The sequence below is a fragment of the Nerophis lumbriciformis genome, linkage group LG14 (assembly GCF_033978685.3).
Source record: "Nerophis lumbriciformis linkage group LG14, RoL_Nlum_v2.1, whole genome shotgun sequence".
In the NCBI taxonomy this organism is placed as follows: Eukaryota; Metazoa; Chordata; class Actinopteri; order Syngnathiformes; family Syngnathidae; genus Nerophis; species Nerophis lumbriciformis.
In genome coordinates this window covers 44,369,021-44,380,685 of record NC_084561.2, presented here as the reverse complement: position 1 = coordinate 44,380,685, position 11,665 = coordinate 44,369,021, and the positions used below count along the sequence as shown (strand labels likewise).

The following is an 11,665-nucleotide window of genomic DNA, read 5'->3' as shown; positions in this document are numbered from 1 at the left end:
GAGGCACGTCCGTGAAAATAGGTTGCATTATTATTTAATACTCTATCTGTATTTGCTTTTGTTTTCTTTCATTGATGTGTTTCGCCGATGTTGAAAGTGCCTTGACTTGTGTGTGCATTATGAATGTATGTTTGTTGTTCAATTAAAATAAAATAAAAACGTTTACCCCCAAACTAACTGAATACGACATTTGAAATCATAACACCACGTGTTTGTAAATATTGTGTATAAATGTCACGTATTTGTCGAATGTATGTCAACAACATTTTACCCGGATGTAATTGGCAAATTTGGTTTGTTCCACTTCCGGTTCGCGGGACAACAAGCGTGTGCGCATGTAGCTTGCGCGTTGCTGACTTTTCGCTCACATAAATCAAAACCATTTTTTTTCCCCGTGTAAAGACACTTTTTAAGAGGCGCCATGGCTAAGAAGAAGGCTGGAGGAGCACTTGGCAGAGCTTTGATTAAAGAAAGACTTCAGGCAAGCCGAGGCAACAAGAGGTTCGACACTTGGGTATGACGAACATTGAACTCATCTATCTCCTAATGTCATTTCATGTATACAGGTAAAAGCCAGTAAATTAGAATATTTTGAAAAACTTGATTTATTTCAGTAATTGCATTCAAAAGGTGTAACTTGTACATTATATGTATTCATTGCACACAGACTGATGCATTCAAATGTTTATTTCATTTAATTTTGATGATTTGAAGTGGCAACAAATGAAAATCCAAAATTCCAAGTGTCACAAAATTAGAATATTACTTAAGGCTAATACAAAAAAGGGATTTTTAGAAATGTTGGCCAACTGAAAAGTAAGAAAATAAAAAATATGAGCATGTACAATACTCAATACTTGGTTGGAGCTCCTTTTGCCTCAATTACTGCGTTAATGCGGCGTGGCATGGAGTCGATGAGTTTCTGGCACTGCTCAGGTGTTATGAGAGCCCAGGTTGCTCTGATAGTGGCCTTCAACTCTTCTGCGTTTTTGGGTCTGGCATTCTGCATCTTCCTTTTCACAATACCCCACAGATTTTCTATGGGGCTAAGGTCAGGGGAGTTGGCGGGCCAATTTAGAACAGAAATACCATGGTCCGTAAACCAGGCACGGGTAGATTTTGCGCTGTGTGCAGGCGCCAAGTCCTGTTGGAACTTGAAATCTCCATCTCCATAGAGCAGGTCAGCAGCAGGAAGCATGAAGTGCTCTAAAACTTGCTGGTAGACGGCTGCGTTGACCCTGGATCTCAGGAAACAGAGTGGACCGACACCAGCAGATGACATGGCACCCCAAACCATCACTGATGGTGGAAACTTTACACTAGACTTCAGGCAACGTGGATCCTGTGCCTCTCCTGTCTTCCTCCAGACTCTGGGACCTCGATTTCCAAAGGAAATGCAAAATTTGCTTTCGTCAGAAAACATGACTTTGGACCACTCAGCAGCAGTCCAGCTCTTTTTTTCCTTAGCCCAGGTGAGACGCTTTTCGCACTGTTTCTTGGTCAACAGTGGCTTGACACGAGGTATGCGGCAGTTGAAACCCATGTCTTTCAAGCGTCTCTTGGTGGTGGATCTTGAAGCACTGACTCCAGCAGCTGTCCACTCCTTCTGAATCTCCCCCACATTTTTGAATGGGTTTTTTTTCACAATCTTGACCAGGGCGCGGTGATCCCTATCGCTTGTACACTTTTTCTGACCACAGTTTTTCCTTCCCTTTGCCTCTCCATTAATGTGTTTGGACACAGAGCTCTGAGAACAGCCAGCCTCTTCAGCAATAACCTTTTGTGTCTTTCCCTCCTTGTGCAATGTGTCGATGGTTGCCTTTTGGACAGCTGTCAAATCTGAAGTCTTCCCCATGTTTGTGTAGGCTTCAGAACTGGACTGAGAGACCATTTAAAGCCCTTTGCAGGTGTTTTGAGTTAATCAGCTGATTAGTTTGTGGCACCAGGTGTCTTCAAAATTTAACCCTTACACAATATTCAAATTTTGTGACACACGGAATTTTGGATTTTCATTTGTTGCCACTTCAAATCATCAAAATTAAATGAAATAAACATTTGAATGCATCAGTCTGTGTGCAATGAATAAATATAATGTACAAGTTACACCTTTTGAATGCAATTACTGAAATAAATCAAGTTTTTCAAAATATTCTAATTTACTGGCTTTTACCTGTATATTTACCTACTAATATAATGTTATGCATCTTCTTACACATTTATTTACTCATACAGTCGTGGTCAAAAGTGTACATAGACTTGTAAAGAACATCATGTCATGGCTGTTTTGAGTTTCCAATCATTTCTACAACTCTTATTTTTTTGTGATGTAGTGATTGGAGCACATACTTGTTGGTCACAAAAAGCATTCATGAAGTTTGCTTCTTTTATGAATTTTGGCAAGTTTCACTGCAATAAGGCGCTTTTGGTAGCCATCCACAAGCTTCTGCTTGAATTTTTGACCACTCCTCTTGACAAAATTGGTGCAGTTCAGCTAAATGTGTTGCTTTTCTGACATGGACTTGTTTCTTCAGCATTGTCCACACGTTTAAGTCAGGACTTTGGGAAGGCCATTCTAAAACCTTCGTTCTAGCCTGATTTAGCCATTCCTTTACCACTTTTGACGTGTGTTTGGGGTATGGGTGTAACGGTACACAAAAATTTCGGTTCGGTACGTACCTCGGTTTAGAGGTCACGGTTCGGTTCATTTTCGGTACAGTAAGAAAACAACAAAATGTAAATTTTTTGGTTATTTATTTACCAAATTTGCAAAATCTTCCACCAAAAACATTTTTCTTAGTGTAATATTTGATGTGAAGTAATGGGAACCTTGGATAGGTCAATAATTCAAAATAACATTTTGATTCAATATTATGTTTTGAGCAATGACAGTTTGAAAGAAGAAAAAAAACCAGCTTTCTTTTATTAGTCAACATTGCAACTTTTTCTAAATTACATTTAACCTTTAAGCTTTTTTATTTCACTTTTGTTATGTTTTTGTTTATTTTTTATAGTATTTTTAGAATGTGCCGTGGGCCTTTAAAACATTAGCTGTGGGCCGCAAATGGCCTCCGGGCGACACTTTTGACACCCCTGCTATAGATAATAAAACATTAAATGTGATAAATCTATGGATAAAAAGCAGAGCCTGGCGACGCATGCGCGTTTATCATAACTCTCTCTCTCTCTCTGTCTCTGCCCCTCCCTCACCAATGCTGCTGTTTGTTTTGTTTTTAACCCCTTCTTAACCCTGAACGTACATTGAAAATACACGCAACCCTAACTCCAAATGCTGGACATTTGAGGCATTTAAGAAACTCCGCCCTGACAAAGAAGACATGTCCGGTGAAAAGAGGACGTATGGTCAGTCTATCCTAGCCCGGTCGTTGCTAACATGCCGTGTGTTGTGCCTCGGTGTACATTGTTTACACAACGTGCGTTACGCTACTTAATATGTCCGTGTGGAAACTCGTTCGGTACACCTCCGAACCGTAACCCCCATACCGAAACGGTTCAATACAAATACACGTACAGTTACACCCCTAGTTTGGGGTCATTGTCCTGTTGGAACACCCAACTGCGCCCAAGACCCAACCTCCGGGCTGATGATTTTAGCTTGTCCTGAAGAATTTGGAGCTAATCCTCCTTTTTCATTGTCCCATTTACTCTCTGTAAAGCAGCAGTTCCATTGGCAGCAAAACAGGCCCAGAGCATAATACTACCACCACCATGCTTAACGGTAGGAATGGTGTTCCAGGGACTAAAGGCCTCACCTTTTCTCCTCCAAACATATTGCTGGGTATTGTGGCCAAACAGCTCCATTTTTTGTTTCATCTGACCACAGAACTTTCCTCCAGAACAGGCCTGGGCAATTATTTTGACTGGGGGCCACTTTTAAAGAAAAAAATGTGTCTGGGGGCCAGTATATCTATTTTTAGGGACACTAATACAAAACCTCACAATAATGTCTGATTGAATGCTAAAAACATTATGACAGACCGCCTTAAAAAACAAAATGGAATTTTAAAAATTTCTATGAATGATAAAACACTGAATATTGACAACATATGAATGTCACACCCCCTTTCGATCGACATATTTTACAATCAAGTGAAAAGCAACAAAAATGCAACAAACCGTGAAATATGAACGCGAAGGGTACAAAATAAACCCACCTACAATCTGATATATCACTAAGCTTTAGAACTTTGTTGTGAAAATCTCCTTCCGCGTCTGTGGAAACGCTTCCCGCCCACACTGCTTGGTGCCTCATCTGAGCTGCTGTGACGTAGATTACCATAGTTACTAATTAGATGGCCATAGTAACTAATTAGATGACCATAGTAACAAATTAGATTACCATAGTAACTAATTAGATGACCATAGTAACTAATTAGATGACCATAGTAACTGGTATATCATCCAAAAGTGCAGATTCCAAGCATTGAAATACTTAGTATTAGGGCTGCAGCTAACGATTATTTTTCTATCGATTAATCCATAGATTATTTTTTCGATTAATCGGTTAATCTATAGATTATTTTTTCGATTAATCTATAGATTATTTTTCCTTTTACCGATTTTTTTTTTAATTTAAAATGAAGAGGAAAAAATAAATGTAGGCCAGTTTTTTCAAAAGGCATGGCTTTTATTTACAAAAAAAAAAGTATGGCCACTCAGTCAACATTGACAACAACATGACAAAATATTCTGTAACAATGTAAACATTTAAAACTTTTAACGTTTAACAAAATTAAAAGTAGCTTATTTGCTTTTTAATGTGCAAATATAAAAGTAAACATCCAGTGCAAATCTTAATATTCTGCAATAGTATAAGCATTTCAAAATTAAAAGTATTGCTTATTTTGCTTTGAAATGTGCAAAAATAAAGATAAACATCCAATACAAAAAAGTACAAAACGGAAATATTCTGTAACAGTGTAAACATTTCAACAAAAGTAAAAGTATTGCTTATTTGCTAAAATGTGCAAAAAATAAAGCTAAACATCCAATACAAAAAAAGTGTACAGTGTAAACATTTCAACAAAAGTAAAAGTATTGCTTATTTTGCTTAATAACACAACAATGATAGTATGATTAAAGTGAAAGTTAATTGTTGGTTTGTACATAGTATATGTAACTGTTAATGTTGTAAAAGGTATTTGCACAACTAATTAACGTTAGCGTTTGTGACACGTCTTTGTGCCGTGGGGTTCTTTCAGGACCGACAGACTGAACGCCAGACGGCTTTGTCAGGTTTACAATCTTTTAATTTTACACAAAGTCTTTTCTCTTCCAACTCTTTTCTCTTTCTTTCCTCGCTTTTCGGCTCCTCTTCCTCGGTCGCTCGTCGTCCCCTGTCTCTGTCTCTCCTCCTCTCTCGCTCCACGTCAGCTTCACTCTGGCTCCTTCCAGTCTCTCTTCCCTCTCTCTCTGCTGCTCCCCTTTTCTTCAGAGAGAGGAGATTGGATGATCGTGCCCAGGTGCGCGGATCGCGCACCTGGGCACAATTGCGGCGTCGCTCCCGGCGCGCCCCGCCTCGCCGCTCGCTCGCCGCCGCCGCCGCCTCTCCACAGCGTTAAAGAGGAGCGAGTCTTTGTAAACACTGAACAGGCACGCCAAACGCGCCTCTCAGAACAAAACGGTGTTTTAGTTTATGAATTTACAACGCAGATACAAATGACACATTCATGTTTTTGTGTAATGATGACAACGTATACGCACGCGGACGATTGACTAGTTGATGGTGATGGCAAGAACGCTGTCGGTTTTCTTTTCAAATGCTCCTTCATAGCCGTTGTGCTGCTATGATAGGCCATTTCCGCTCGACACAGTGTGCATACAACATTATTAGGCCGTTTATTGAAATACTCCCACACTTTTGACGACTTTTGGCGTGCTTTTTTCTCCTCGCTCGCATCGTCTGCTTTGCGCTCCGCCATGACAGTAGTGTGACGTAAATATACGACGCGCCGACGCACAAAAACGGCGTCGACGTATTTACGTAACCGATGACGTCGACTACGTCGACGCGTCGTTTCAGCCTTAAATGTGAGTGTGAATGTTGTCTGTCTATCTGTGTTGGCCCTGCGATGAGGTGGCGACTTGTCCAGGGTGTACCCCGCCTTCTGCCCGATTGTAGCTGAGATAGGCTCCAGCGCCCCCCGCGACCCCGAAGGGAATAAGCGGTAGAAAATGGATGGATGGAAGATTCTAAATCGCTAAAAAATGTTTAAGAATTACAAAAATTAAATGTGTTTTTAGGCAAAAATCCGCGTAGCCAAATGAGCTTTTGTAACAAGTCACCTGTTTAAAAAGCTTTCATTATTTACATAATGAATATGGCGAATAGATTCTGAATGAAGTTGTCACCCAAGAGTGGGAATGTAGTTGAATGGTGAGTTGCAACAACTAGGTAGGTAGGTAGGTCTTTATTGTCATTGCACAAGTACAACGAAACTTTGTTTTCAGCACAAACCCGTTCAAGATTAGACAAACAAAGAGTGCACAGGGTTACAGAACAGGAACGCTGATGGGTCGCCACAAGGTGCCCCGTAAAAGATGGGAAAAATGTAAACGCTGGGGAAGGATGAGTAAAAAAATACAATCTAGACTGGGGTCTGCAGTGGGCAAAAAAACCTCCATAGCAAAGCACATATACATATTACAACGTACATCTCGAGATATCTAGCAACAGAGGGGGGGGGAGTAGGGGGCCATGGTGGCAGGCTGCAGCTCAAGTGCTGCCCATCCGTCCATCACCCCTATAGGATTTGCGTCAAAGGCGTTGGATTGGGGGTGGGGTATCTGTGTGTGGCGTATATTTTTTGTGGATGCATGTTTGTGTGTAAGCCTGCAGTGTGTCTCTGTTTCGCGGCCTTGATGTCGTGCAGCCGATTAAGTCCAAAGTCAACAACAACAGGTGTGTGTCCATGAGAGACAAGAACGGAGTTTGTTGTGTCTTTGCCGCACTGTCCTTCGGGAGAGTCTCCAAAACCAGGGAAACTATCCAAGTTAGAATGTTTTGTATACGAGTGAAAATAAAATGTGCTTTTCACTCTAAATTGTCTATGACTGGTCCTCAAATTCATCCTGTGGGGCAGACAGTCTGATGTGATCCAAATCACAAGAGTGTCAGTTAAATAGTTCCAATGAGGCCAGTTAAATAGTTCCAATGTTTAGATTTGGAGAGCAGTGCAAAAAGAGGCAACAAAAAAGACAAGACAAGACAAAGAAGCAAGCAGGAGAGGAAAGGGGAGCGTCCGGCTTTCATGAGTGGCAGTGAGAGAAACAATTACTGTCCGACCATCCAAACTGAAGCATAATGTCTTGCTGACTCTTCCATAAACGTTCATGTTCTCGCATTGTATCGTGTATAATGTGTGCGGGCGCGCTACAATGAAAACGTTCTGTGTTTGACCAACGTAGCTGCACACCAGTGAGCTGAACGACGGCTATGACTGGGGACGCTTGAACCTGCAGTCGGTGACGGAGCAAAGTTCCATGGACGACTTTCTGGCGACTGCTGAGCTGGCAGGAACAGAGTTTGTTGCAGGTGAGTTCTCCCGACATTTTCTTTTCAAGCTCTTTCTTCTCATTGGCACTATTGAATAGAATAGAAAGTACTTTATTGATCCCTGGGGGAAATTCAGCATTACAGTTAGCTCACAATAGACAATAAACACTTAGGTATTTTTTACATGTGAATAATATAAATACAGTAATATATTATATTATTATATATCTATTATACAGCATTATTCACATGTGAATAACATAAATACAGTCTATTATACAGCGTTATTCACATGTGAATAACATAAATACAGTCTATTATACAGCGTTATTCACATGTGAATAACATAAATACAGTCTATTATACAGCATTATTCACATGTGAATAACATAAATACAGTCTATTATACAGCATTATTTACATGTGAATAACATAAATACAGTCTATTATACAGCATTATTCACATGTGAATAACAAAAATAGTCTATAAATTACAGCATTATTCACATGTTAATAACGAATACAGTCTATTATACAGCATTACTCACATGTGAATAACATAAATACAGTCTATTATACAGCATTATTTACATGTGAATAACATAAATACAGTATTATACAGCATTATTCACATGTGAATAACATAAATACAGTATTATACAGCATTATTCACATGTGAATAACATAAATACAGTCTATTATACAGCATTATTCACATGTGAATAATATAAATAGTCTTATACAGCATTATTCACATGTGAATAACATAAATACAGTCTATTATACAGCATTATTTTCATGTGAATAACATAAATACAGTCTATTATACAGCATTATTCACATGTGAATAACATAAATACAGTCTATTATACATCATTATTCACATGTGAATAATATAAATACAGTCTATTATACAGCATTATTTACATGTGAATAACATAAATACAGCCCATTATACAGCATTATTCACATGTGAATAATATAAATACAGTCTATTTTACAGCATTATTCACATGTGAATAATATAAATACAGTCTATTATACAGCATTACTCACATGTGAATAATATAAATACATTATACATTTAAGTACAGGTAATGGTCGCCATGACTACCGGGACGGCACTCTATTTGTTTATGAGGTAGAGGCATGGCGGGAGAAACACTTTTATTGTCTACCAGGTGGGGATTGGTTGTATACGCGGGTATATCTGCAAAATGTATGCAGTATATATAGGTATATATATATAGCGAGAATACCAAGAAGCGCATATGCCAAATTTTCAAAGAGAACGGCCTACGGATCACGATTGAAGCCAACAAGCAAACCGTCAACTTCCTCGACGTCACTTTCAACCTGAGAAATAACAGCTACCAACCATTCACGAAATCCAACACAACACTCCGATACGTGCACCATGACAGCAACCACCCACCCACCACCACGAAAAGAATACCTACCGGAATTAATAAAAGGCTATCGATGCTGTCATCTAGCAAAGCTGAATTTGACCAAGCAACCCCCCCGTACCAAAAAGCCCTTGATGAAAGCGGATACAATTTCACCCTCACCTATGAACCCACGCCAGGAAACCAACCAAAAAAGAACAGAAAACGAAACAACATCATCTGGTACAACCCCCCATACAGCAAAAACGTCTCAACTAACATTGGCCACAAATTCCTCACTCTGATTGACAAACACTTCCCCAAAGGCAACACCCTAAGAAAAGTATTCAACAAGAACAACATTAAATTGAGCTACAGCTGAATGAACAATATACGACAAATTATCTCAAACCACAACAAAACAATTGCAAATGAGCCGTCGGCCCCCGGACAGAGCGACCCCAAAACCAACAAAGGCTGCAACTGCCGCAAGAAACCTGATTGCCCTCTCAACGGGGGGTGCTTACAAACATCAGTTGTTTACCAATCTAAGGTAATACGCAAGGACATTAACACATCCAACACATATGTAGGATTAACTGAGGGAGAGTTCAAAACCAGATGGAACAATCACAAGGCTTCTTTCAGGAACCAAAACCTGCGGAATACCACAGAACTCAGCAAACACATTTGGGACCTCAAAGACAATAATGTTGAATATTCAATAACATGGCAAATTCTTGCATCCAGCACACCTTACAATAGTGGTAATAAAAGATGCAACCTATGCTTGAAAGAGAAACTGTTTATTATTTACCGTCCAGACCTGTCATCCCTCAACAAGCGCAGCGAAATTGTATCAGCATGCCGCCACAGACGGAAACACCTCCTAGGTAACACATGAGCCAATCACCACGCCCCTACGCCAGCCTGTACCCACCCACTCTGTGCCCTATATAAACCATGGTATGTGAATGCTTCCATTAAAATCTCCTGATGATTGAGGGAACCCCTCATGAAACAGGCCTGTAGAGATGAAGTAGTCTTGTGATTTTTTTCCCACACATACATATATAGGTATATATATATATAGGTCTTTATTGTCATTGCACAAGTACAACAAAACTTTGTTATATATAACAATCACGTCCAGATCACAGACATGCTGACAATGCTCCAGACAATGGCGTGTGTTTTGTTTACATCAGGTTTCGGTGATCAAAGTCTTTTGTCAATAGTGCACAAATAATAGGCTATATATACACTATATTGCCAAAAGTTTTTGGCCACCCATCCAAATGATGAGAATCAGGTGTCCTAATCACTTGGCCCGGTGTATAAAACCAAGCACTTAGGCATGGAGACTGTTTCTACAACCATTTGTGAAAGAATGGGCCGCTCCTAGTGATTTCCAGCGTGGAACTGTCATAGGATGCCACCTGTGCAACAAATCCAGTCGTGAAATTTCCTCGCTCCTAAATATTCCAAAGTCAACTTTATTATAGGAAAAGTGAGAAGTTTGGGAACAACAGCAACTCAGCCACCAAGTGGTAGGCCACGTAAACTGACAGAGAGGGGGTCAGTGGATGCTGAAGCGCATAGTGCAAAGTAAGGCTGAAACGACGCGTCAACGTAGTCGACGTCATCGGTTACGTAAATACGTCGACGCCGTTTTTGTGCGTCGGCGCGTCGCATATTTACGTCACACTACTGTCATGGCGGAGCGCAAAGCAGACGATGCGAGCGAGGGGAAAAAAGCACGCCAAAAGTCGTCAAAAGTGTGGGAGTATTTCAATAAACGGCCTAATAATGTTGTTGTATGCACACTGTGTCGAGCGGAAATGGCCTATCATAGCAGCACAACGGCTATGAACGAACATTTGAAAAGAAAACCCCCGACAGCGTTCTTGCCATCACCATCAACAAGTCAATCGTCCGCGTGCGTATACGTTGTCATTATTACACAAAAACATGAATGTGTCATTTGTATCTGCGTTGTAAATTCATAAACTAAAGCACCGTTTGCTCTGAGAGGCGCGTTTGGCGTGCCTGTTCAGTGTTTACAAAGACGCGCTCCTCTTTAACCCTGTGGAGAGGCGGCGGCGGCGAGGCGGGGCGCGCCGGGAGCGACGCCGCAAGAGACGGGACGACGAGCGAGCGAGGAAGAGGAGCTGAAAAGCGAGGAAAGAAAGAGAAAAGAGTTGGAAGAGAAAAGACTTTGTGTAAAATTAAAAGATTGTAAACCTGGCAAAGCCGTCTGGCGTTCAGTCTGTCGGTCCTGAAAGAACCCCACGGCACAAGACGTGTCACAAACGCTAACGTTAATTAGTTGTGCAAATACCTTTTACAACATTAACAGTTACATATACTATGTACAAACCAACAATTAACTTTCACTTTAATCATACTATCATTGTTGTGTTATTAAGCAAAATAAGCAATACTTTTACTTTTGTTGAAATGTTTACACTGTACACTTTTTTGTATTGGATGTTTAGCTTTATTTTTGCACATTTTAGCAAATAAGCAATACTTTTACTTTTGTTGAAATGTTTACACTTGTTACAGAATATTTCCGTTTTGCACTTTTTTGTATTGGATGTTTATCTTTATTTTTGCACATTTTAAAGCAAAATAAGCAATACTTTTACTTTTTAAATGCTTATACTATTCCAGAATATTAAGATTTGCACTGGATGTTTACTTTTATATTTGCACATTAAAAAGCAAATAAGCTACTTTTAATTTTGTTAAATGTTAAAAG

The 11,665-nt window shown here is 39.9% G+C and overlaps 1 protein-coding gene across 1 annotated transcript in view; it reads left to right on the top strand.

Moving 5' to 3' along the window:
• The first annotated feature begins 291 nt into the window (after nucleotides 1–291).
• Nucleotides 292–11,665, top strand: part of lsg1 (large 60S subunit nuclear export GTPase 1) — a 44,106-nt gene continuing 32,732 nt past the window's right edge. The window contains exons 1-2 of the mRNA XM_061976321.2: nucleotides 292–514; nucleotides 7,426–7,552. Of these exons, the coding sequence (XP_061832305.1) occupies nucleotides 422–514; nucleotides 7,426–7,552 (220 nt within the window). The 5' untranslated portion in view covers nucleotides 292–421. The remainder of the gene's footprint in view (nucleotides 515–7,425; nucleotides 7,553–11,665) is intronic.